This window comes from Myotis myotis, unplaced genomic scaffold (assembly GCF_014108235.1).
Source record: "Myotis myotis isolate mMyoMyo1 unplaced genomic scaffold, mMyoMyo1.p scaffold_m19_p_14, whole genome shotgun sequence".
Taxonomy (NCBI): Eukaryota; Metazoa; Chordata; class Mammalia; order Chiroptera; family Vespertilionidae; genus Myotis; species Myotis myotis.
The window spans coordinates 41,300,539-41,328,488 of NW_023416318.1; the positions used below are offsets into that span (position 1 = coordinate 41,300,539).

Below are 27,950 nucleotides of genomic sequence, written 5' to 3' on the forward strand. Positions count from 1 at the left end.
CAGACATAGAATTTGCATTTTTTCTTATTCAATGCTGCCTAGTAAGACTTCTTATCCTTAATTTCTTAATGTCATAAACCTCTCATTTCCCATTTGTGCTGACTATTGGATGTCAGCAACACTGAATTCAGTTACATGTGTGAGCAATAAAGATGTTACTTAATGGTAATTGGTTTTAGTATGTGGTTCCAGGATTCCATTAGTGTATTTATTTATAATGGTCATTTGTTTTAAAAGCAGCTTCTTTTTAAATTTTTTATTGAATTTATTGGGTTGACACTGGTTAATAAAGTTATATAGGTTTCAGGTGTACAATTCTATTTCAAATGATCAGAAGCAGATCTCAGGGGCCTAAAGACCAGAAAATTGTGCTGGGCCCTTTCTGAGTCAGATTCCTTTTCTAAAAGGATACTCTGGCCTAGGTGACCTCTAAGATCCCCTTCACCCCTGATTCTTGATGAAACTTTTTCTTTCTGTTTACTTGACACTACCCCTTCCCCAAACCCCTGCCTAAAGCAGAGCTGCCCTCACTCTTCACTTGACACCTCCTTAGGTTGTGCTGGCTCCCCTTGTCATCTCAGGCAGCATTATAATCACCTCCCTGTGACCACCATCCCTTTATGATCTGACCACTTAGGCTTTTTTTTTCCTTTTTAAAAATATTTTCTTGAAGAAAACCATCCATATCACTATTATTACCAAGGTGCTTTATTAACATAATCATGCTACAAATACGAATGTTATAGTAGAAAAGAGCATTGCTACTCAGTCAGACAAACCATATTCCAGTAACTCTGATGAACTTCACCTCAATTTGTTTCACTTTTGCTCTACAAGTTAAATATCAATAGTGGTAACTATCATATAGAGTTGTTGTGAGGATTAATTGACAGAATACTTAGCATAATGCCTGGTACTTAGCAAATACTCAATACATGTTAACTGCTGTTCCTAAAATAATTGTCATCATATTTATTATTTCTATTATTATTACAGTAAATAGGTCCCATTCTACTTTTCTAACTGCAGCAAACTGAATCATCTGACATGTGTCTTTTATTGATACATAGTGGGGGGCGGGGCGTCAGTTGCCAGTTCTGGTAAGAAAATGGCATACTGTGATTATTGACGAGTACTCTGAGTGATGACTAAGTGAATCACATGCCGCACAGTGATAAATCATTTTGCTACTAAAATATTTTCCAGATTTCAGAACTATAGATATATCCTTATCCACTATAAAATAATCTCTCAATGATTCTACCTACATTTAGAAAGATCTTTATTAGCAAAAGATGTGTTCCAACAGCATACTTCTATTAACAGAGAAATCCAGTAGATGAATGTGTTCCATGATGTCAGAAATACCTTTAATGATATAATTAAATACTATAAAATATCAGATTATGTGAAGAAATAAGAAAACATATTGCCAAATGAGAAGGGTGATTCTGAAGTGGAAGCCACAATAAGTGGTACAACATTAAAAAAAGAAGACGACAAAGTAAAAAAACATCACTGCTTTAATGTCTCTGTGCCTCCCCATGCCCTTCATGGGAACACAAAGCTGCATTCTCCATGAGCTCTATGAGTGGACGAACACTTGCTCTTCATACACAATACAACTGTGAAGCCCACACATCCATTTCATACTATCTATAAACAGAGAATTCCAAAAGCAAGCCAAACTAACAGGGTCGCCATTTTCAGTTTTTACTGTAATTTTCGATTGACTGTATATTTCTTTAAAACCATGGGTACTTAGCTGTAAAGATGCCTCATTTTGGCAGGGTGCATTAGCTGTGCTTACACTTAATATCTTAAAGCACATTAAACCCTAATGAAACAACAATGCCATTTAAGGAAAGAAGACAGAACTTTATAGTACTTACATATACCTACATAATGTTTCAAGGCCTTTCATGTTAGGAACAAGCAGTTTTGTGACAAGGAAGTAATTACCAGATCAAAGTGATCATTTGTCATAGATGTCACCATTATACAACATGGTCTGCCAGAAATCAGAGTGGAAAGCAGAAACATGCAAACAAGATTTTTCTTCTGCTAGGTGACTATGGGCTTTCAATTGTTCTTGTAAAATTAATTAACACTTCAGCATGTTTCTGGATAGTTCCTTTTACAAACACATTAATATGTGTGCTGTTTATATGTACACGTGTGTATGAATACATATAAATCTGCAGCTATAGTAAAATGTACTATTAGTGTTTGACATAAAAACATCAAAACATAAGCATTTAAATGGGTGTTGGGTATAGTATCCTCAATGGAATAACCTTGTTCCCATAGGTCCTTCAACCCAGCGGTCGCCAACCTTTTGGACCACTGGTTGGCGACTGCTGCTCCAAAGGTTTCCTTAAACCAGCAGTCGCCAACCTTTCGGACCTCACGGACCACCAGTGGTCTGCGGACAACCGGCTGGCGACCGCTGCTTCAACAGACAAGGCTCTAGAAGAAGCAAGTGTGAGGTAGTTAGTAGTACGAGCCAAAAACTAGGAAGCAGACGAATGAGGTTCTATCTCTGACCTACAAAACTTTACTAACCACCATAGATGCCAGTTTTATCCTATCTAATAAAAGAGAAACATGGTAATTAGCATACGTCCGCTACCCTTCCCATTGGCTAATCAGGGCAATATGCAAATTAACTGCCAGCCAAGATGGCGGCCAGCAGCCAGGCAGCTTGAAACTAACATGAGGCTTGCTTGCTTCAGTGACGGAGGAAACCAACGTTCCCCGCCTGCCTTGGCGGCCTCTGAGCCTGCAGTTTAAGAAACATTGTAACAAATATAGAAGCTAAACAAAACCCCAGAAACCAGCTTTCAGCGAGCCGGGATCTCAGAGCTGGAGTTATACATTGTTTCGACTATAGAACCTAAACAGATCAGATACCTGCCTTCAGCAGCTGAGACCTCAGAGCTGGAGCCTCAGAGCTAAAGCTGGCCCAGAATAAAATAAAAAAAAAGAAAGAAAGGAGCAGTTGGGAGCTTCCATCGCCCGCCAGCCTGAAAACAGCCCTCAGCCCCTCACCCAGACTGGCCAGGCACCCCAGTGAGGACCCCCACCCTGATCCAGGACACCCTTCAGGGCAAACCAGCTGGCCCCCACACGTGCACCAGGACTCTATCCTATATAGTAAAAGGGTAATATGCCTCCCAGCACCGGGATCAGCGGAGCCGCGAGGTCTCCCGGCACCGGGATCAGCGTGACAGGGGGCAGCGCCTAAACCCCCTGATCACCCTGCGGCTCTGTGTGTGACAGGGGGTGGGGCCACAACCTCCCTATCCGCCCTGCTCTGTTCGTGACAGGGGAAGGCACCCCAAACCCCTGATCAGCCCTGCTCTGTGCCTGATACGGGGGAGCTCCCCAACCCCCTGATCGCCCTGCGGCTCTGTGTGTGACAGGGTGCGGCACCCCAACCCCCTGATCGGCTCTGCTCTGTGTGTGACAGGGTGCGGCGCCCCAACCCTGCCCCCACCCCACAGGCCCTGCTCTGTGTGTGACAGGGCAGAGCCATAACCTCCCCATCGGCCCTGCCCTGAGTGTGACAGTGGCAGCGCCCCAACCCCCTGATCGGCCCTGCTCTGTGGGAGATAGAGGGCGACGCCCCAACCGCCCGCCACGGGCCCTGCTCTGTGTGTGACGGGGTAGAGCCATAACCTCCCCATCGGCCCTGCCCTGAGTGTGACAGGGTGCGGTGCCCCAACCCCCTGATCCGCCCTGCTCTGTGTGTGACAGGGGGCGGTGCCCCAACTCCCCTATCGGCCCTACTCTGTGAGTGACAGGGGGGAGCTCCCCAACCCCCTGATCGGCCCTGCTCTGTGCGTGACAGGGTACGGAGCCCCAACCCCCCTGATGGGCCCTGCTCTGTGCATGACAGGGGGCAGCGCCCCAACCCCCTGATTGGCCCTGCTCTGTGCGTGACAGGAGGTGGCACAGCAACCTCCCCATTGACCCTGCTCTGTGCATGACAGGGGCGGCGCCCCAACTCCCCAATCGGCCCTGCTCTGAGCCCGACCAGGGGCTGCACCTAGGGATTGGGCCTGCCCTCTGCCACCCGGGAGCAGGCCTAAGCCAGCAGGTCCTTATCTCCCGAGGGGTCCCAGAATGGGAGAGGGCACAGGCCGGGCTGAGGGACCCCCTTTTCCCTCCAAGTGCACAAATTTTTGTGCACCGGGCCTCTAGTTTAACTATAAAATGGAAGTTGCATTACTGCCTTCCTACCAACCACAATCATTTGTTTGAGTGGATTAATGAATATAAAAATATTTTTAAGCTATAAAGAATTATACTGTAAGTAAGATACTTTCAAGATAGTTTTGCTGCTTTGAGAACATTTAAAAATGGAATGATAGCTTAACTGTAGATATCATTTTCTTTCTATTCTAAAAAGGGGGGAAAGCATTTTTGTTTTTATAAAGACAACTTTTATATTTCTAAAGAATATATAATACTAGAGGCCCGGTGCACAAATTTGTGCAGGACCCCACCAAATTCATGCAAGGGTGGGGTCCCTTGGCCTGGCCAGCGATCGAGCCAATTGAGGCGGCAGGAGGTTGGCTGGCAGGGGAAGGGGCCATGGGAAGTTGGCCGCCCTGTTCAAGGTCATCAGCTGGCCAAGGAGGGAAGGCCACGAGAGGTTGGCTGCCCGGGTCGGGGACATCGGGCCAGCCGGCCGGGGTGGAGGGGCTGTGGGAGATAGGCCAGCTGGGGGGGGCGGGGGGGGGGAGAGGGTTGGCGCGGAAGGGGCCACAGGAGGTTGGCCAGCCGGTCTGATCAGAGCCATTGGGGCAGGCTGGCCAGGGGGTGGAGGCTGCGGGAGGTTGGCTGTGGGAGTGCACTGACCACCAGGCAGCTCCTGCGTTGAGCGTCTGCCCCCTGGTGGTCAGTGCGTATCACTGCAACTGGTCGTTCAGTTGTCTGGTCGTTTGGTCACTTAGGCTTTTATATAAATTTTAGTACACGGGGTCAACTTAGTGTAAAAAATATAATATCTCATTAAAGTATCTCTATAAATATAAAGAAGTGCTTTGTAAATTCTAAAGGAATATGTACATGTAAAGGTTAGCAATTTTTGCCACTTTGAAATGGGTGCTTACCTTCTCTTAGACGGTCCACTACAAAAGTAAAGCCTGTAGTTCTTGGATGTAAGACATATTCATATTTCTGAAGTCCATTCTTTTCAGCAAAATCATTACTTCGAGCCTTGCTGTTTTCTAAACAAAACAATAAACCATTAGAAGCCATAAAATAAAGAGAGATAATCTGAGGTAAGGAAACGCTACACAATTTGTTTAATAAAAATGGCAGTTAATTTTTCTGTAATTACTGACTACAGTATAGTGAGTCAAATGAGAAGATACAAACACTTAAGTAAATCCCTACCAAAGATCCTAGAATTATGTATTTATTGGAATTCTGAAAATTTTGTAAGGTATTAATAAACTTTTTATAATGATTTATAAATTCATCTTTAAAATTCTTTAAGAGATTTCATAAAAGTCCATATTCAGTGAATACTAAAATACAAATAAAATCCTAATAAATGAAAATTTTCATAAGATAGTCTTTACATAATAAAAATTGAAATACTAAAATATAAGAAGCTAATAAAACATAAAGGGATTTAGATATGCAAAAGAAATAACTAGCAATCTGCCAAACGTATATCAACTTTTTTCAACCCAATAATTTGGGGTTTTAACACAAAGTGAAATATCTTCCTTGCTCAGGCACAGAACATGCTAATATTACTAACCAAAACGAGTCCATAACAGATTGGGCACATGATTAGCACATCCTGTACAAACATCTGAATATGGTTTGGCTGAGTATAGTTACAAAGTAAAGTATGTGTTCTAACTGTTGGCAAAAACTTCTTTTTCCAATCCATGAGGTAACTTTATAAGTTCCAAGAAGAACCAAACCCATGATTCAGCAAATATATTTGGAAAAAGTAAAGTGTTCAGAAATCTGGCCTCAACCCCTGGGGGAGATCATGAAATAGCTTCTGATGACAGCAGATGTTAGAACCTGCAATCTTCAGCTGTATCCTGAAATGTATAGACTATTCCAAGTCACAAGAAAAAGACACACACACACACAACTTTCCTGGCAGTAAATTTAAGACCATGGAGTCCCCAAACCTAAAAACACCACGGATGGATTCAAAATATTCAGAGAACACTCCTAAAAAAGATGTGTTGTTGTTTAATAAATAAATGAGGAATTAAGTCACAGAACTAAATACCCAGAGATTCCCAGCAAGTCAAAAGTAAAGACCTAAACATGAAAAGTGGTAAGCTCCTTTCACATTCATTTGAGGAGAATATCCTGGGCATGGGAGTATAAAATACTACTTTATTGACAGCTTACATGATGAGGAAGCCCAGGGACACTAAAAGGATGAGTAGTTAACTACTCTTCACTTTGCTCTTCAACTCGTCACAGACTTTAGGGAACTGAAGACAAACTGAATTCTGTTGTAGAATGTGCATACAAATCCAAGTAGTTCTAAAATATACAGTCTCAATATGAGAAGGTAGAAATAACGAGAGACAGAGAGATTAGAGATGCAGATTTTTCCCTCCATCCCTGCTTCAGCTGCTCACGCCCAGACTCTGGGGTTACTGGTAACTGCACAAGCATCCCTCTTTCTGACCACAGCCTCCTGTCCTGTCACCTCACTCCCTGTAACACTCCAATGCCAGCACTCGCTTCCACTCCAATGGGCAGACAGGCCACTTTACTGTTCTCAAACCAGCCAGACATGTTCCCACCTCAGGGTCTGTGCATTTGTTCTTCCCTCTACCCAGAATGCCTTCTCCCCCAATGTCTGCATGGTTTTCTGGTTTGTTCATTTGGTTTCTACTTAAATCTAACCACCTTTTATAAAATAGCACACTACACCCCATCTTCTATGACTCTCCTTATCTTTATTTGTCTGCACAGCTTTATGAATGCCTAACATATTTTTATTAACTTAATTTTTTATCTAGCTTTCCTCATAGAATTTAAGCTTCATGAAAGTAGGAACTTTGTCTTGTATATAAAGTTCCAAACACTCATATATAAATAAAGAAGTTTTATGTACAAGGGTGTTTAATTGCATGTAATGTTTGTATTTGTTAAAACCAAGAAAATCTTTCCAAGTCAGAGAAACAGAACCCAAAATTATGGTATACAAATTATGGTTAATTTTATGTGTCAAATTGGCCAAACATTATTCCAGAGGTTTCTGTGAAGATATTTTTGATGAGATTAATATTTAAACCAGTAGGCTTTCAGTAAAGCAGATTACTCTCCATAATGTGAGTGGGCCTCACCTCTCTCTCTTTCTCTACATGCACACACACATACACACACATATCCTTTTGGTTCTGTTTTTTAGGACAACACTTACTAATCCTATATAATAAAGAGCTAAAATGCTAATTAGGCTGAACAGAACAACCAGACAGGGCTGTGAGGGACAAGCCCCTTGCATGAATTTTGTGCATCAGGCCTCTAGTAACCAATATAATAGAAAAAGAAAAAAAACTAGCCAATTTTTAAAATATGTTTTCAAAAAATGAATAATGATGTGAGAGATTACAATATAAGTACAAAGAAAATTATAATTCTAATTTTCCAATTTTGTTTAAAAGTATATGTATGTTTATATGCTCATACATATGCCTGTGTGTGTGTGTGTGAGTAACCAAATGACACAAAAACAGTGGAGTAAATTCAAAATAGTGTTTCTTTATGGGCAGGAGGATTAGAGTAATTCTTGTACTTCTATATGTCTAAATTTCTCCAAATTAACATAAATTACTTCCATAAGCAAGAAACAAGTTATAACCAACAGTAACATATGAAGGTAGAATATATGTTAAATATACTTATTTGAAAATGTGCAAGCAAGCTGGATTCAGAACTTCAAGAGGATTACAAAACATTATTCTCTTTGGGCTTAAGAACCCAAATTTCAAGTTAACTGTGGTTAACTAAAAACACCTTTGAATTAATAGACACTTTTTGAAAACTGAAAGGATTTTGTATTTTGGTAGCTACTCGAAAAAATACGTTTATCCCAACTTCAAACTATCTGTATAATACTGTTTTTTTAAAAAAAAGCTTTTTAAGGTTTCAGAATTGGTCTGTTTTCTCTATTTGACAAACAGTTTGGCTTTTGCAAGTTAGCCTTACAAATGTATATGCCATTTTAACTTAAAAATATGCAACTACATCATGTAATGGTGAGTACTCTGGACCCTGAAAATATGCAACTAGATGTTAATTAAGTTCATCACCTAAAAAAACCACTTGAGAAAATATAAACTGAAAAAAGTTTAAAATGTATATTGTGTGGGCTCTGAAGGTCTAATGTATGAACATTTAAATCTAATGTACCAAAGAGCAGCAACCCGGGAGCTCTCACTCCATTAGCTTTTAATTATTAAATAACTTCCAAAGTCCCCATTCTTAGTGCATTTTGGCATTCACAAGTATAAATTAATCTATCATTTCAGTAAGTGATACACTAATATAGCAATTTAAAACCCAAATTTAAGTACTGTTCATTGTAAGTATTATAAAACTTAAATATGGCTCTGTCCATTTTAAGTTCCCAGTGATAGTTTACCTCTGGTAATCAATCAACTTACAATATATTTTCAAGCTTACACAATATTATCCTCAGTGATCCAACTACTTTTAGAATTTTAGCTATAAAAATCAAATACAACTATACAGTAAGCATATATTTAGTATATAATACTAGTACATTAAAACTGCCATGGTTCATGTAGCTCAGTTCCATCTGCAATAGATGAGTCAAAGAGTTCTTACTTGCTATCAGTGTTTCCCAAAATACTTTTATTTCCTGTATTGACACAGTATGGCTTAATCACCCATTCACTTCCTTAAATAGTTGTGTAATTTGTATTTTTCATTGAATTCTCTTTTTGGTACTAGTTCCATACATTACTATGTCCAGAGAGTGAATTAGTATGTTCATTTACATATTCTCCTCTCTTAAGCTCTAAGTTGCCCTTCTTAGTAGCTCTTAGTTTCCTCGATCTGGTGTTGAGGATTTGGAAGACAACTTCATTTGCCATCTCTCCATACTATGTGATTTTTAGATTTTAGTTCTGTCCTAATTCAGTCTGTCTTCCTTTGTACAGCAGACCTTCATCCACTGGATCAGGGGTCCTCAAACTACGGCCCGCGGGCCACATGCAAATACAAATATTGTATCTGTTCCCGTTTTGTTTTTTTTACTTCAAAATAAGATATGTGCAGTGTGCATAGGAATTTGTTCATAGTTTTTTTTTTAAACTATAGTCCGGCCCTCCAACGGTCTGAGGGACAGTGAACTGGCCCCCTGTTTAAAAAGTTTGAGGACCCCTGCACTGGATCCTCCTCAAATTCTGCTGTATCTTTCTTGAAGTAACCAGGGTATTAACAGTTTGCAAATTTTGCTCTTTTGAATGGAAGAATTCTATAGAACTGCTTCTTGTCCAAGCTTACCTCCCCCCAACCCACACCCACATTCAACCAGAGCAGTTCTTCAATCCAGTGGTCGCCAACCTTTCGGACCTCACAGACCACCAGTGGGTCCACGGACCACCAGTTGGCGACCGCTGCTTCAATCTGTCTTAAATCCTAACCTACAACAAAAGGCTTCATCTACAGAAATCACTCGTGGTTTAAAACATTGAAAACTACTGGCTTAGCAAAGATGAAAGAATGCATTTTATTTTTAATCTCTTAAAGAACTTGTGGAAATCCAATAGTATTCTTGGCCTATGTAGTTTGATATCTGGGCAGGTAGGAAGTCCTAACTATGTCTTTCTGTGTCCATTCCATAACTCAATTATGGCTGAATTTTACTGAGAAAGAACAAAGCATTTCTTGCTTATATTAAAGATAAGGCTTTAAAATAACTTAAATCAACAATAAATGAAATTGGTTACTATCACATGCTTTTCTAATAAGAAGGAAGTGGAGAAAAAAAAGGTCTAATGGATAAGTATATCTAGGAAGAGAACAGAAAATATAAAGAACAGGAAGGGGGTTCTCTTCTTTCTCAAGATTACTTTGGCTATTCAGAGCTTTTGTGGTTTCATACACATTACATAAAAGGCTGGTATCTACAATATATACTGAGACTCAAAATAGAAAGCTCTAGGATAGCAAGTATATGTAATAATGATCTCCAGGGTTGTCCGTCATATATTCTGGGGAAGAAGCAGTTTAGAACAGTGGTTGCCAACCTTTCAGACCTCACGGACCACCAGTGGTCCATGGACCACCAGTTGGCGACCGCTGGTTTAGACTAGATGATTCCTAAGTTCCTTTAGTTTTTAAAATTCTGTAATCCAAACCCAGGCTACCTTACCTGTGAGATCAGTCCCTTCTGGGAATATGAGGAGTTGAAGTGGTTCACGGATATCACAAAAATAATCAAGCATGTCTTCGAAATGGCTCTTGTCATCCTTCCATTTCCTATGAATGAAGATATAGGCAGCAGCTTGCATGGCCCAACCTAGGATCAATTTAACAAGAATTTACATACAATTTTATTGCCAACATCCATATTATTGAATATAATATGGATGTTTTTGTTTACCATGATTTACTACAATAATAAGAATATCATACTTTAAACTCAGCACAGATCTTGAGTTAAATTAACACATACACCAGAAAATATTCTTAAAGGAGTTTGTTAAATTCTGGGGTTTACCAAATTCTCAAAAACCTCTTTTCAAGACAAACCTAGCTATTAGAATATCAAAAAAACAACAAAACAAAACACAAACCTTCCCTAATATTTATCAGTAACTCAACCAAAGTTTTAACCATCATAATTAAATACAGTGGGGCCTTGACTTACGAGTGTCCCAGCTAACGAGTTTTTTGAGATACCAGCTGTCTCTCCGCCGATTTTTTGCATTGAGTTGATAGAGTAATTTGAGTTAACGAGCTCAGTCTCGGAACGAATTAAACTCGTAAGTCAAGGCCCCACTGTAGATATTTTAACCAAGCTACCTACAAGAGATATTAGACTATCAGATTGTTCTCAAATCATGTATACGAGCACACTTTAATATTCCACTTCTGTACTACTCAATCTCTAAATTCAACAGCTATTTTCAATGCTAGCCATTTCTTTAGATTTTATTTAAAAGAGAAAATGTGCAGTGGCTATAAACATGTTCATCATAGTATATACGTTGTGATCACATTCCCTTTCTCTAGGCAAATCAACCTTGTCACCAAAGAGGCAGCCCTAAAGGAGTTGTGTTTTATCCAACAGCCATCCCTCCCTGGCCAGAAATTACTAGATATACTGTGGTAAATACCTAACTTAAGTCATCCAATCTAAAGTCTATTTAACAGTCTATGGAACATGAAATGCTTGGCCCAAACACATGAACTATCTTAGCCAATAGAATGTTCTCAGAAATTTTGCCTGGGACCATGGATAAAACAAGTCAGTAATATAGTATATGTAAATGCAAATGGATGAACAAAAAAGCAGATAACAGAGACAATAGCAGCTAGGCAAGATAAAGATAGTATACTGTAGTAAATATCTAAAAAAAATCTTGCAGCTGAGGTGCCTAAAGTTTATTGGCTTCTTTGCGTATCAGTGTTTCTTGTATCTTACTAGAGGTCTGGTGCATGAAATTCGTGCACAGGTAGAGTCCCTAGGCCTGGCTGGTGATTAGAGCTAGTCGGGGCCTTCCTTCCCCCGGCTACTGGCCAGGGCTTTCCTTCGTTCTGTGCTGCCCCCTGGTGGTCAGCTCACGTCATAGCGAGCAGTCAAACTCCCAGTTAGTCAAACTCCCGAGGGGACAATTTGCATATTAGCCTTTTATTATATAGGATAGGATGTCCTTCTATTAGTCCTCCTGAAGGAATTTCAAGAAATGTTTGAGTTTTAGCATTCCTGAAATGTATTTGTTCTCAATTTTGGAGGCTACTAAAGCTGAAAACAAAATTCCAAATTCCAAATCATTTTCCCCTCAGAATTTCAAATTTAATTTCCACTGTTTTCTATCATCTAATAAGGCTCACAAGAAGTCTGACATCGCCAGAACCGGTTTGGCTCAGTGGATAGAGCGTCAGCCTGTGGACTCAAGGATCCCGGGTTCAATTCCGGTCAAGGGCATGTACCTTGGTTGCGGGCACATCCCCAGTGGGAGGCGTGCAGGAGGCAGCTGATCGATGTTTCTCTCTCATCGATGTTTCTGGCTCTCTATCCCTCTCCCTTCCTCTCTGTAAAAAATCAATAAAATATATTAAAAAAAAAAAAAAGAAGTCTGACATTATCCTGATTGGTGTAGATAACCCAATTCCTTTCCTCTGGAAGCTTTAATGATCAATTTTTAAATATATTTTTTTCCTCTTCATTCTCTCAACCTTGCTGTCCGGAGCTTTTGTTAAATGTTAAAACTTCTGGAACTGTCCTCTCATACTTTTCATCTCCTTTCATTTTGCATTCTGTTCAAAGGAAATCCCTTGGCTTGATCATTCAACTCACTAATTTGATCTCAGTTGTGATGGCCTACTAATTGAGCTTATTGCAGCAATCATCTCTTTAATTTTCAAGATTTACACTTGGTTCTTTTTCAATAGTAGCCAAAATTTATGGACAAATAGCAAAAAAATGTTAATGCAAATACAACAGTTTTGCATTTTAACCGTTTTGCATATTAACAACTTTAATAAAAATATTTATTGAATGATTACCATGTGCCTAGTACTGTTCTAAGCATTTTTCTTTAATTCAATTAGTTCTCAAGACAGCTTTATGAATTAGGTAAAATCATCATCCCTCTTTTATGGATAAGGAAACTGAGGCACATTTGAGATTCAAAGAACTAACCAAGTGGTAACACCAGGTTTCAAATGTAGGCAGTCTGACTCCAAAGCTGATGTTTTTAACCAGTGTACTAAACAGCAATATATACCTGAATCTCTCTAAGGGTACTTATTAAACATAGTGACATCATTTACTCAGAGAATTTAGCTACTCCTTAGAGGCTAAACTTGGCATTTTTTAAGTACTAGACTATCTTTAAAGCTGTGCATTTTCCTCAAATGTCAGTTCTGAATTGTCTTCGTCTTTGTAAAGGATGTTCTACCATTGAACAATACTGGCAGACAGACTGTATTTCTTTCATCCAAGTGAGGGTATCTGTTGCTCCCTTAGGGGAGGGAGTAGTAGCAAGATCTGTGGAGCTGTGCCATAAAACTCTTCTAATGCTCTGTATGTTTCAGGAATCTCAAAGGGAAGTCAAATGGCTGAATCAGTCAGCCTCTTGGACCTCTCCTTTGAGGATATGATTCTTCCCCTTGGTGCCTCTGCCTTGTCGTGTTCCATTTATACATCACTAATGCTTTTGAATTTTTAATGCTTTTAGCTTAAACATTTTTTCCCCCTTTCATAAATATCACAGGAACACCTCGTGAAGTCCCCCCCTCTCTCATTTCATTGCCATCAGGCATATTTTATTCGTTTAAAGCAATATCCAGATATTTCTTAACATTTAAAATCTTAAAATGTACATTTTTATGATATTTATTTCATAAGTCTGTGAGCTGATAAATGACAGTGCAACTGATCATGTCATTTGAAATTAGGCTATATACTAGTAACTTGACTTTTCCATACGTTTCCATTAAAGGACATTCCCTCTATCACCTCAATTTCTCAGACAAGGGCTAGGAGCTGGCAAGTTGATAAAGACAGATTCTGTGCATGCTGGCGTGGTATTGCTACTATCTTCTTTCTAAGGCCCCATTTACGTTATCAGCATTGCCTTCTCAAGTAGACAGAATTCTGACCTCCAGCACTGTGAGACAGTAAAGATGTGCTGTTGAAGCCACTCCATTACAAGCAGTAACAGGAAAGTGATACAGAGGATAAGCAGAGCCCAAGTCTTAGTTTCTAGTACTATTCATTTTTTAATTTTTGCTAGCAATTGATGGTGTCACTTTCATTGCTTTTATTGTTATTTTTTGTTTCAATATTCCAAAACTTTAATTTGCATTATACTAATTAACATAGTAACTTTTTGTTTTTATTCAATTTATTTTAATTTTCACTTGACATACAATATTATTAGTTTCAGGTATAAAACAGAGTGATTAGACATTTATATAACTTACAAAGTGATCACCTCAATAAGTTCAGGATCCACCTAGCACCATACACTTATTAAATATTATTGACTATTTTCCCTATGCTGTATTTTAGCTCCCTGTGACTTTATAACTGCCAATGTGTACTTCTTAATCCTTTCACCTTTCACACCCATCCCTGGACCCTCTCCCATCTGGTTACCATCAATTAAGTTTATTTTTTAGATTCCACATATAAGTGAAATCATACGGTATTTGTCTTTCTCTGACTTATTTCACATAGCATAATAGCCTCTAGCTCCATCCATGTTGTCACAAATGGCAAAATTACATTCTTTTTTATGGCTGAGTAATATTCCATTATATATATATATATATATATATGTACACACACTACCTCTTCTTTATCCATTCAGCTACAGATGGACACTTAGGCTGCTTCCATATCGTGGCTATTGTAAATAATGCTGCAATGAATATAGGTGTGCATATATCTTTTTGATTAGTATTTTGGATTTCTTTGGATAATACTAGTGGTGGAATTGCTGGGTCACATGGTAGTCTATTTCTAATTTTTTGAGGAACATCCATACTCTTTTCCACAGTGGCTGCACCAATCTGCATTCCTATTAACAGTGCATGAGGATTCCATTTTCCCTACATCCTCTCTAACACTTGTTTGTTGATTTATAGATGATAGCATTCTGACAAGTGTGTGATGATATCTCATTGTGGTTTTAATTTGCATTTTCCTGATGAGCATCTTTTTATATGTCTATTGGCCATCTGTATGTCCCGTTGGGAAAAATGTCTGTTCAGGTCCTCTGCCCATTTTAAAAATCAGATTTTTGGGGGGTTTTTTTGGTGTTAACTTGTAATATCCTTACTTTTTTTTATATTAACCCTTTAAAGGATGTATCACTGGCAAATATCTTCTTCCTTTCATTCAGTGGATTATCTTTTCATTTTGTTGATGGTTCCCTCTGCTGTGCAAACACTTTTAGTTTGACTTAGTCCCATTTATTTCCACCCCTCCCTCCCCCAATTGTCTAAGGAAACATACCACCCCTTCCAAAAAAAAATTTAAGACCAATGTCAAAGAACTTGTTGCCTATTTTCTTCTGGAGTTTTATGGTTACAGGACTTAATTTAAGTCTTTAATCCATTTTGAGTTTATTCTTGTATATGTATAAAAAAGTGATCAGTTTCTTTTTTCTTTTTTTTTTGCATGTATGTATCTGGTTTTCTCAACATCACATGGGTTTATTTCTGGGTTCTTTATTCTGTTCCATTGATCTATTTTTATGCTAGTACCATGTTGTTTTCAGTACTATAGTATAATTTGAAATCGGGTAGCATTATACTTCCACCTTTGTTATTCTTTCTCAAGACTGCTTTGGCTATTCAGGATCTTTTGTGGTTTTAAATTTAAGGATTATTTGTTCTATTTCTGTGAAAACAGCCATTGAATCTATCTATAGCTTGCTTTAGGGATTAACAATATTAATTATTTCTTTCCATGAGCACAGTATATCCTTCCATTTATTTGTACCTGCTTTAATCTTATAGTTTTCCAACTGCAGGTCTTTTACCTGTTTGGTTAAATTTATTCCTAGGTGTTTTATTCTTTTTGATGCAATTGTAAATGAAATTATTTTCTTAATTTCTCTTTCTGATAGCTCATTATTGGAGAGTTCAGATTTAGCACCCATGTGTCACTGGTAGGTTGGGAGGGAAGAGAGTTCAGCAGTGGCTACTGCCAGTACTTCTGTCTGGAGAAAGCTGCCCCTACAGCCCTCACCCTGAAACTAGTCTATTAAGTTCCTCCCTCTATGTCCCTGGTGCTTTGTGAGTTGCTGCCCCTATATTGGGGGTTAGAGCAAGTGAGTCCATGTGCAGCCCAAGAGGAGTGTCTAGGTCATTAAAAGCCCTCCATCTCTCTGGGATATAATCCCTGCTGTTTTCACAGGCAGATGTTATAAGGATTCCTCTTCCTGACACTGGAACCCTGGGCTGGGGGAACCTCATGTGGGGCTAGGGGTGGGCAAAGGTTTTGACTCGAGGGCCACAATGGGTTCTTAAACTGGACCGGAGGCCCGGAACAAAAGCATGGATGGAGTGTTTGTGTGAACTAATATAAATTCAAAGTAAACATCATTACATAAAAGGGTACAGTCTTTTTTTCTTTTAGTTTTATTCATTTCAAACGGGCTGGATCCAGCCCGCGGGCCGTAGTTTGCCCACGGCTGGATCTCTCATTCACTGGTGACACTTTCGCAGCCGAGATGTCCCTCCTGACTCTCAATTGCCACACCATGGGTGTGGGACCTGATGTTCCACTTCTCCACCTCTCTTCTACCCTTCTCAATGTGGATTCTTCTTTACATCTTAGTTATAGGACTTTTGTTCAGTTAGTCTTCAGGTGGTTCTTATGATGGATGTTTATAATTTAGTTGCAATTTTTATAAAGGAGGCGGCGAGCAGTGTTTACCCACTTCACCATCTTGACTGGAAGTTCCCCTAATACCATCTATATATATATATATATAAAGCCAGTGTCCGTGACAACCAAAGGACCGGTCACCATGAGGTGCATCGAGCACCTTTCGGTCCCTCCTCCCCGGCCCGTGAGCAGGGCGGGGCAGGACTGAGGACTGGTGAGCGGGCTGAATGGCTGACCTCTTGGTCCCTGCCCCGGGTCTGCAGGCTTCGATGGATCAGCGATGGTGAACATGGAAATCGGGGTGGTTGGCAGGAGGGCCAGGCTGGCTGTCAGGCTGTTGGGATCATCAGCTCATCCCCGGCTGCTCAGGGGCACAGGCCTGCGGGAAAGCAGGCACCGGCGACTTTACCTCCATGCGCGTGCACCCGGCAGGCCACTGATTGAAATGCGCTGCCTACTTGGGGCCACTCACACTGGGATGGGTAGGTCACAGGCGCACCCCGCAGCTTCCATCAATGCCTCAAGCCCCACAGCAGCGGCAGTGGCGCCCATGTGAGCAGCCCCAAGCAGGCAGCGCATTCCATCAGCTGCCTGCCGGCGCATGCGCATGGAGGTGAAGTCGCCAGTGCCTGCTTTCCCACAGGCCTGCGCCCCGGAGCAGCTGGGGATGAGTTGGTGATCCCAAGACCTGACAGCCCACTGGCGGGCTGGCGAACAGGCAGAAGAGGACCCTGATTGCAGGAGGCTAGGCCCTAGGGGCCCTACCCGCACGATTTTGTGCGCTGGGCCTCTAGTTTTTAATAAAAGGAACTAGGCTTCCTTAGAGAAATGCTGAGCCTAGGACTGGGGCAGGGAAAATACAAGATTCTTGTACCAAGAGAAAATGACATATATAATAAATACAACAGCTAATTCAGTTTTCCCCAGTTTTGCAATGTTGCTTTCTCTTTTAAAATGCCATTATAATTTAGAGATACTAAAGTGACTTCAGTAAGTGACTGATTGGATAACCTTAAAATCTAGAGCCATTTCTCTCAGTCGAAGAAACTGTCAACTTCCACACAGCTTAGGGCTTGAGATTTGTTAGGAAGGCAGCTAACACATTCAAAACAGAAGCTTCATTTAAATTACTTAGATCTCAATGTAATCCTAGAAAGAAGTATAATCCTGGTATACTGCCTGGCACATGATTTAGCTGAACTGAACGATAGTGCCCAATGTGTTTCCTTCTCTGGAAAAAAAAAATCATCAAACTCATCTCAGCCAAACAACTCTGGCAACTGAAACTGCAAAATCAATAAATTTAAGAACTTATTTTTCACCTAGCAGTAGACTTGTTAAGATGAAACTGATCTCTGTTACATATCTGAAAATACACAGAGATGTGTATGGGATATTCAGCCATAAAACTAAATCATGTTTATATACTGTCTATTATATTTCATTTGACAGTTTTCATTAAAATCTTGACTCATAAGCATTTATAAAATTTACTGAATGAGTACATCAATCATGAGATACTTTTCCTTATAGATTGGTGAAATGGGGAAAGCAAGTTATAACAGAATGCTTTTGGCTATAAATAACAGAATACCATATGAAAGTCATACAAACAATCTGGTCTTATGTTTCTCACATAAAATTAAGTCTGGCCCCAAGGCTGGTTCAGACGCCAGGCTCTCCCTTTCTAATCTGCCATCCTCTTGGGCTCAAGACGGTTGCAGCAGCTCCAAGTATGATGTACTCTCACAATAACATACCAAAGCAGGAAAGGAGCACACCAGCCCTTCAATCAACCTTTCATCTTAGTAAGGAGGAAAATCTTCCCTAGAGCCGCCTGCCAGGCTCTCCACATTAAGTCCCTTTGGGAGATTGGCCAACAGGAGGCTGAAAAGGCAGTATCGGGTGATTTCATCCTCAGTTTGGGATGTGTGTATCAGAGATTCATTTTAAGCATTCAAATATGCTTGCTGTAGAGAGTCCTTCCAGAAAGGCCCAAGCAGTTGTTAGTTGGTGATGAGGATCATTTACCTAATGTAAGTGACAAAACCGATACATTGGTTACACTAAAGAAACTGACAGGATGAAGTGTTACTGATACAGAGTCTTGTGGAGAGTTTTCTCCAAATCAGAAATATATTGGTCTTATTTTTCTGAGTTGTAAAGCAGGAGAGCAGCATAAAATTTTTTTAAAAAAGGGTCCACCAAGGAGAAACCAAGATGGCAGCATAGGTAAACACCAGAAATTGCTGCCTCGCACAACTACTTAAAAAATACAACTAAAAGACAAAACGGACATCATCCAGAACCACTGGAAGGCTGGCTGAGTGGAAATTCTACAACTAGAAGGAAAGAGAAAAGCACACTGAGACTCAGAGGAGGTGAGGAAGTAAAAGTACAGAGGTACGGAGGCACACGTGAAAAGGGCTGGCAACTGAGGGCGCAGTTGTCTTTTTCAATCGGGGGGGAGTCTCAAGCTCCCAACGGCTCTGAACTCCAGTTCCAGGCGAGTCTCTGGGGACCCAGACTCATACGGGGAGAAACTGGACTGTTTGGCATTGGTCGGAACTCGAGGGCAGCTTTCTCTCAGAGGTGCTTGCAGCGATTACCAGGGGACACTGAGACCTGGGGCCTCTTAGGTTAGGACTGAAGATCAGCCATAGCTGTTTGCTCCACCCTGTTGATTCTCTAAGACCCTGCCCCACCCAAGCTGTGCGCAGAGGCTTTTGCATATGAAAGGCCTGGCCCTTTGCAATCTGAAAATTACCTAACAAACTGCAGCTGGGTTAGAGAGACCCAGAACTTCCAAAAGAAGGCCCAAGGCCTCACAGCAGCTTGCATTGCTTCACAGCTGGGCCTCATCTAAGCACCTCCAAACACCAAACAAAGAAGAGGAATCTGCAGATTTCTCCATAGCTCCTGCTGGGTAGCCTCAGGCAGAGGCTAAATTAGCACCTCCTTAGAGATCCAAGAGCCAGTGTACCCAGTGGTCAGAGTGGGACCATCCAGATTACAACTCCTCAGATCCATAAGGGACACACTCAGGGGGCAGACTCAGTGAGCACCAAAGCCCCACTGAAGCAAGTCTTGCCCCTAAGAGTGTCTCCAGCACAGAAGTTCTCCCACTGTAGACACAGCTGATTCTCACAGCCAACTGGCCTGGAGGGCAATTCCTCCCACTGATACCGACAACAATCAAGGCTTAACTACAACAAGACTGTGCACAAAGCCCACAAAAGGGTGCACCAAGAGTATCCACCCCAGGTAACTGGGGAGGCTGAGCCACTGGGCCCTATAGGACACCTAGCACAGAAAGCCACTCTATCAACACAAGGAAGCATAAAAAATAAGGAGACAAAGAAACAGGTCACAAATGACAGAAATGGAGGAAAGCAAACTACAGGATATAGAGTTCAAAACCACACTTATAAGGTTTTTCAAGAATTTCCTAGAAACCGCTGATAAACTTAGTGAGACCCTCAAGAAATCCGGTGAGACCCTCAAGGATATTAAAAAGGACCAACTAGAAATTAAGCATACACTGACTGAAATAAAGAATATTATACAGAGTTCCAACAGCAGACTAGAGGATCACAAGAATCAAGTCAAAGATTTGAAATACGAAGAAGCAAACAACATCCAACCGGAAAAACAAAAAGAAAAAAGAATCCAAAAATATGAAGAAAGTGTAAGGAGCCTCTGGGACAACTTCAAACGAACCAACATCCGAATTATGGGGTTGCCAGAAGAAGAGAGAGAGCAAGATATTGAAAACCTATTTGAAGAAATAATGACAGAAAACTTCCCCTACCTGGTGAAAGAAATAGACTTACAAGTCCAGGAAGCGCAGAGAACCGCAAACAAAAGGAATCCAAAGAGGACCACACCCAGACACATCATAATTAGAAAGAAAATGCCAAAAAAAAAAAAAAGACACATCATAATTAAAATGCCAAGAGCAAAAGACAAAGAGAGAATCTTTTTTTTTTTTTAATAAGGCACATTTTAATAGAAAAACAAATGGCCGATGTTTTAAACGTTGCATTTTCTTCCCAGAACATCTAGAACAAGGGGTCACTTCATACTTTCATGCTAGTTCAGCGCTGCAGATTGAAAACCAGTTTAGAAAAAAGCCAAACCTTCCTCCCGCGATGCGGATCTGCTTGTGGCAGACTCACACCTTCTCAGCCATCAGCATGGAGTCAAAAGCGGTGGACAGGACTTTGCAGATGGCCTGTGCTTGTTCCAGGCTGCTGCACTGGTACACCCACAGGCTGACTTCCTCGTTGCTGGCATCGGTGGTCTTCAGTGCCAGCAGGCTTTTCCCCGCCCGCAGGCCGTCGTCATAGCACACCATCCGGATGATCAGGTAGAGGGCGTGCCTGTGCAGCACATCATACTGATCAGGTGTGGATACTTTGATGCCGTACTTGGAAACGCCCATAATCACTTCTTCCTCCAGGGGAACGAAAGGCAGCTTCCCATCTTGCTGGGGAACATCTATATAATTTAGCAGGTCCAGTGGCCCTTCCAGATTTTTTCCTTTGGAGAGTTTCAGTTTCTCAATGGCACCAACGTATCTTATTCGGAATTCCGCACAGGTGTCTGAGTTGTTGTTGCTTTGTCCTGAGCTTTTGGGGGAGTCCTTGTCGAGGCTGGCCACCGTGCTGGACCGAGAAAGGCCCCCAAGGCTGGAGTCCACAGACTCACAGCCGCTGGCCCATCCCTGGGGTCGTCTGCGGTCGGACACCCACCGCCTTGCTGCCCCCACGCGTGGGGGCAGCCACTCCCGCTCCCGATTCCAGCGCCAGCTTCTCAAAGAGAGAATCTTAAAAGCAGCAAGAGAAAAACAGTCAGTTACCTAAAAGGGAGTACCCATACGACTGTCAGCTGATTTCTCAACAGAAACTATGCAGGCCAGAAGGGAGTGGCAAGAAATATTCAAAGTGATGAATGCCAAGAACCTACAACCAAGATTACTTTATCCAGCAAAACTATCATTCAGAATTGAAGGTCAGATAAAGAGCTTCACAGATAAGAAAAAGCTAAAGGAGTTCATCACCACCAAATCAGTATTATATGAAATGCTGAAAGGTATCCTTTAAGAAGAGGAAGAAGAAGAAGAAAAAGGTAAAGATACAAATTATGAACAACAAATACACATCTATCAGCAAGTGAATCTAAAAATCAAGTGAATAAATAATCTGATGAACAGAATAAACTGGTGAATATAATAGAATCGGGGCATAGAAAGGGAATGTACTGACTATTCTTGGGAGGGAAAGGGGTGCGGGGGGTGCGGGAAGAGACTGGACAAAAATCATACACCTATGGATGAGGACAGTAGAGGGGGTAAGGGCAGAGGGTAGGGTGGGAACCGGGTGGAGGGGAGCTATGGCGGGAAAAAAGAGGAACAACTGTAATAATCTGAACAATAAAGATTTAATTAAAAAAAAAAAAGGGTCCACCAAATTGGGTGAAGTCAAAGACCTTCATAGCTTAAAGATAGTTCTAGTTTTAATGAATATCCATTTTAAGTAGGAGGAAGCTGGGTAGAAGCGGGAGAGTTTTATTTCTCATGGGAGATAAAGTCCGGTATTATGAACTGTAAATATCTCAAATAGAGAAACATTCATTCTTTGTACTTGATACATGATAAATAATAAATTTAAGGTGCTTCAATAAATTTAGTACTTCTTAAATAAGCAATGACATCTTTAAATTTATACATTACTAACACTTATAAATACATTCATGAAATACAGTTAAAACTGCAAATTTGACCACACAAAATGGATTATCTTTCCAGTCAGCATATGGACCCTGTGTTGCAGCATTTTCATGTTTAATAGCAAGAGGCTCTATCATTGTTTCTCCAGTGCCCTGGCAAAGTATACAACAGATCTGAACCAACTGGTTTTTTACTCATGATCTTTAAAAAGAGAGTGCTTATAAAACACCAAAGGCATTTAAAATAAATTTTCAGTTATTTCTGTAAATCAAATTTGACCAAGAAGTTTTTAATATTTTAGCAGACTGAACTTATGAATAGCCTCCTACCCAGTTTAAAATATCCTGCTAAAGCAAACACAATAGGACCTTCTGAACATGCACACACTCACAGGCTCTGGATGCCTTTAACAAAATGAGATTCGCAGAGGCGCTTCTGACTGTCGCTTCTGACCTGTCGCTTCTGACTTCTCCCTGATCTCATTCCAAACACCCTAGATATATTTCAGAGTTGATGACTTTCCTAGCTTTCACCATTACATTATGTTGCAGTTTTAGAATTGAGTTACACAACAATTTACTTTGTCAGGGAGATGTTTAGTTTAATACATGATGTGGCCACTTTTTAAATCACAATCTCTTTACCACTTTATGCTTTCTAAAAGCCTCAAACTCTTCTGCTACTCTAGTGTGATTAATTAATGATCCAGAAAAAGCAAGAAGCATGAGCTGGGTGGGCACAAATGATACATGCATTTCCTGGTACAAACTCACCACAAATGGACTTTTTATGCCACCTTTGGGTTTAATTTTTCATTTCATTAGATTTTGCTAAGTGGTTTCAAGTTGGTTAAACATTAGAATCTATGTGTGCATCACCATTAGAAACAGTAGATATCTAACCATAGGACATTTTTTCTTAAAATCTAATTGCATATATCTTAGCAAACTCTAAACAGTTTCGTTAATGTACCCAAACTCTTTGTTACTTGACCTAGAATCTAAACACTTTTAATGATTTCTTTCCTGGCTTGCTGCATAAGTCTGTTACTTTTATACTTTAAGAAAAGAACTACTTTTAAACTTTAAGAAAAGAACTTTAAGAAAAGAACTTTCAAATTCCCAACTCACACATTCTTCAACCTGGCACTATAGATACAAAATATTATTTTCCTTTAGTCATTATATTCCAGACATCTGGTAAGCACACATTTGTTTAAAAATAATTATAAAAAGCAATATTAAATACTCCCTAAAGTCATGCCAAATTGTCAACAAGCTAAATCTAGCATAGTCTGAAGCCAGACATAGCTGTGACCACTAAGATGCATTCATTCTTTTCCCTTTCTTTCATTTCCTCCTGCAAATTCCAACTGTAATACTCTCATTTGCAAATGAGTTTTGTTTTGGGTTTGTTGTTTGCTGCCTACACTTTGCCCTGCTTAATTTACTTTGCTCTAGTCACTATAGAAATACTAAAATCTTGTTTCTCTCCAATCCAAAATCTGTTCTCATTAATGGTTTGCATTTTCATGAAATCCTATTAAGTCTGCAAATATTTAAGAGCCTACAATATGTAAGATACAATATGCAAGAAGCTTATAACTCATGTGAGAAAAGAAAATAGGGAAATGGAAAAGCTAAGAATGACAGACTTACATAGGAACACAGGCAAGAGGAGAGACAGGTTTGCAATGATAAAAATGGCTATAGCAGTGCAGAGTAGGTGGAAATAAAGATGAAGTGATCAGGAAAAGAGAATATGGGTCTGTGTGGCACTGGAAAAATCAGAGGTCTAATATGAATCTCTGTAAGGTAAGAAGTGAATGTTCCAGATGGAACTACAGGAAAAAAAAAAAGGCAGCAGCAAATAATACTCTATTGGCGTTTAATTTAATCCTCACAACTATCCAATAAAGCAGTACAACTTCTTAAAAATTGAGATGTAATTTGATGTGGTATTAATTTCAGGTATATGACAAAATAATTCCATATACGGGTGGGCAAAGGTAGGTTTATAGTTTGGTTGTATGGAAAATAATATTAAGAAAAACTGTTTCATATTAAAAACCTACTTTTGCCCACCCCGTATGTGTATATAGCAGTGATTTTCAAGCTTTTTCATCTCATGGCACACATAAACTAATTACTAAAATCCTGCAGCACACCAAAAAATATATTTTTTGCCGATTTGACAAAAAATAGGAATAATTTTGGTTCATTCACACCAGACAGCTATTGTGTTGACATTTTTTTTATTTGACAATCTAAGGAAAAAGAGGTCAATGTCCCTGACTAAATAATCAGGTGCTGCATGTTTTAAACATTCTTGCAGCACACTGGCTGAAAAATCACTGGTATATAGTGAAATTATCACCACAATATGTCTAACATCTATCATCACACAACACAGTTACAAATTTTTTTCTTTTCTTATAATGAAAATGTGTAAGATCCACTAGCTCAGTAATTTTCAAGTATAGAGTATGGCATTATCAATTATAGTCACCATGCTGTACATTATTCCCAGTTCTTTATTATGATTAGAAGTTTGTGCTTTTTTACCACTTTCACCCATTTTGCCTACCCTTTAACCCCTGGCCTCTGGCAACCACCAATATGTTCTCTGCATCTATGAGTTTACTATGGTGTTTTTTTGTTTAACTTCACATATAAGATCATATGTATTTGTTTTTCTCTGACTAACTTCCCTAACGCCCTCTATGTCTATCCATATTGTCACAAATGGCAGGATTTAATTATTTTTTATGGCTAAATAATATCCTATATTGTGAGGATATTTTTTATGGCTAAATATATCCTATATTCCACTTTTACTTATCAATTCATCTATCAATTCACAATTAAGTTGTTTACATGTTTTGGCTATTGTAAAAGTTAGAAATAGACTACCATATGACCCAGCAATTCCACTGCTAGGTATTTGTCCAAAGAAATTTAAAACACTAATTGAAAAGATATATGCAGCATTATTTACAATAGTCAAAATATGGACACAACATGAGTGTCCATCTATAGATGAATGGATAAAGAGGTGGTATATATATATGAATATGAATCAACCATAAAAAAAGAATGTAATTTGTGACAAAATGGATGGACCTAGAGAGGCTATGTGAAAAAGAAAATACCATACGATTTCACTAATATGTGGAATCTAAAAAATAAATGAACAACAATACAGAAACAAATTCATGCCGGGGTCCAACCCCAGCAGGTCCAGGGGTCCCCAAAGGTGTGGATGGAGTCGGCGAAGAAGGAAGGACACGGAGACAGCGTTCAGTTGATCAGCAGCCTAGCCAGGATCTCCAGCCAAGTTCTGGTCTGGATCTCCAGCGAAGTTCTGCTTAGGATCTCCAGCCAGGTTCTGTGTCCATGTTCTCTTGCTAGGTTCTCCAGCCAGGTTCTGTAGCCATGTTCCCTCGCTAGGTTCTCCAGCCAGGTTCAGTCATCAGGTTCTAGTCAGGTTCTCTTGCCAATTTCTGTAGTCAGGTTCAGTCCAGGATCTTTTGCCATGTTCTCTCCAGCAAAGTTCTTCTGTCTCTAGAGAACGTTCTGTGTAGGTTCTGTGCCTAGGTTCTGTCTCTCTTGGTTCCGTATTCTAAGTTCTGTGTTCTAAGCTCTGTATTCTAAGTTCTGAGTTCTAAGTTCTGTGTCTTGCTGTCTTGTTGCATCTGTATTTATACCAGTTGATTCAATCCTATCAGTCTCTATTACAAAGGTTAGGGCGTTTCTTATCTTCATTCCAGGGAGTAAAGATTATGTAGCTTAACCAAGAGACATATGAAAACATGCTCAAAGTCACTAATCATCCGAGAGATGCAAATCAAAACAACAATGAGATACCATCTCACACCTGTCAGACTGGCTATCATCAACAAATCAACAAACGACAAGTGCTGGAGAGGATGTGGAGAAAAAGGAACACTTGTGCACTGCTGGTGGGAATGCAGACTGGTGCAGCCACTATGGAAGACAGTATGGAGTTTCCTTAAAAAACTGAAAATGGAACTCCCATTTGACCCTGTGATCCCACTGCTAGGAATATATCCCAAGAAACCAGAAACACCAATCAGAAAGGATATATGCACCCCTATGTTCATAGCAGCACAATTCACCATAGCTAAGATCTGGAAACAGCCTAAATGCCCATCAGTAGATGAATGGATTAGAAAACTGTGGTACATCTACACGATGGAATACTATGCTGCTCTAAAAAGGAAGGAACTCTTACCATTTGCAACGTCATGGATGGAACTGGAGAGCATTATGCTAAGTGAAATAAGCCAGTCAATGAAGGAAAAATACCACATGATCTCACTCATTCATGGATAATAGAGACCATTATAAACTTTTGAACAATAATAGATACAGAGGCAGAGCTGCCTCAAACAGATTGTCAAACTGCAGCAGGAAGGCCGGGGAGGGTTGCGGGGCAGGAGGTAGGGGGGTAAGAGATCAACTAAAGGACTTGTATGCATGCATAGAAGCATAACCAGTGGACATAAGACATTGGGGGATAGGGGAGGCTAGGGGACTATCTAGGGCGGGGGGATAAAATGGACACATATGTAATACCCTTTGTAATACTTTAAGCAATAAAAAAAAAAAAAAACTAAAAAAAAAAAAAAAAAAAAAGATTATGTAGCTTAAGCACGATTGTTCGTAGTTAAAGTGATTAATTACCCGCCTGGCACTTAGTTAAGAGGTTTTATTCCCTCCCTAACTTCAGGGGAAAATCCCTACCTGGGGAAATAACCTTTCTCAGAGACCTTGGTTAAAACACATAGTGCCAAGAAGGTGAGCAAACATATTAAGAACAGTATGCCATATATGCCAGGTCCCTTGAAACAGCAAGCATGGACCGGCTCCCGGCAAATTCAGGCACAGGTCTATAATGTACAGCATAGGGAATATAGTCAATAGTATTGTAATAACTTGTGGTGTCAGGTGGATACTGGACTCATCAGGGCAATCACTTCATAAGTTATATAAGTGTCTAATCACTATGTTGTACACCTTAAACTAGTAATATTATATGTCAACTGTAATTGAAAAATAAATATATAAAAAGAAAATACCAGTACTTCATATAATGCTTAAAATCAATGGGTATTCAATTTGCATTTACCTCATCAGCACAAGCCAGTTTCTGGCCTAAATTACCACAAGCATGACATGCAATAAAAAGTTACTGAACTATCATTCTGGCTGGTGTGGCTTGTTCCAGACACTCAAAGGTTGGTGGTTCGATACCTGGTCTGAGCATATACAAGAGGCAAAGAATCAATGTTTCTCTCTCTTTCTCTCTCTCTCTCTCTCTCTCTCTCTCTCTCAATGAATCAATGTTTCTCTCTCTCTCCCTCTCTCTCTCTCTCTCAAAATTAAATATGTCCTAAAGTGAGGTTTTAAAAAATAAAAAAGTTACTGTTGGTCCCTCTGGAACCATATCTACTTTCTTGAAAACAATTTTATTATCTCTTTCTACATAAAATGTTTCAAAACAGGATTCAAATAAAGTAATCTGTTCTGATCCACTAAGAAACAATGGGAATGGCTTTAATGCATCAGTGGAGTTTATTCAGTAAGTTATTCT

At 39.9% G+C, this 27,950-nt stretch overlaps 2 protein-coding genes across 17 annotated transcripts in view; both read right to left on the reverse strand.

Moving 5' to 3' along the window:
* LCLAT1 (lysocardiolipin acyltransferase 1) overlaps positions 1 to 27,950 on the reverse strand; it is a 129,789-nt gene that overhangs the window by 44,233 nt on the left and 57,606 nt on the right. For all 16 annotated transcript variants that reach the window (XR_004971894.1, XM_036334967.1, XM_036334968.1 and 13 more), the window contains 2 exons: positions 10,406 to 10,552; positions 5,121 to 5,237 (listed from right to left, as the gene is read on the reverse strand). Coding sequence is in view for 15 of the 16 variants with exons in the window: in XM_036334967.1 (XP_036190860.1) it covers positions 5,121 to 5,237; positions 10,406 to 10,552 (264 nt within the window). In the remaining variant the exon portion in view is untranslated. The remainder of the gene's footprint in view (positions 1 to 5,120; positions 5,238 to 10,405; positions 10,553 to 27,950) is intronic.
* LOC118669377 (integrin beta-1-binding protein 1-like) lies at positions 20,580 to 24,911 on the reverse strand. Its single transcript, XM_036335502.1, has 2 exons — positions 24,843 to 24,911; positions 20,580 to 21,431 (listed from the first exon to the last, which is right to left on the reverse strand). The coding sequence occupies exons 1-2, from the start codon at positions 24,909 to 24,911 to the stop codon at positions 20,778 to 20,780; spliced, it is 723 nt and encodes a 240-aa protein (XP_036191395.1). The 3' UTR covers positions 20,580 to 20,777.

Coding starts and splice junctions, on each gene's coding strand:
- LOC118669377 (XM_036335502.1), bottom strand. CDS start 24,911: ATGGGTGAAAGTGGTAAAAAAGCACAAACTTCTAATCATAATAAAGAA. Junction 21,432..24,842: donor TGGGAATAATGTACAGCATG/GTGACTATAATT, acceptor GCTGCTTTTAAG/ATTCTCTCTTTGAGAAGCTG.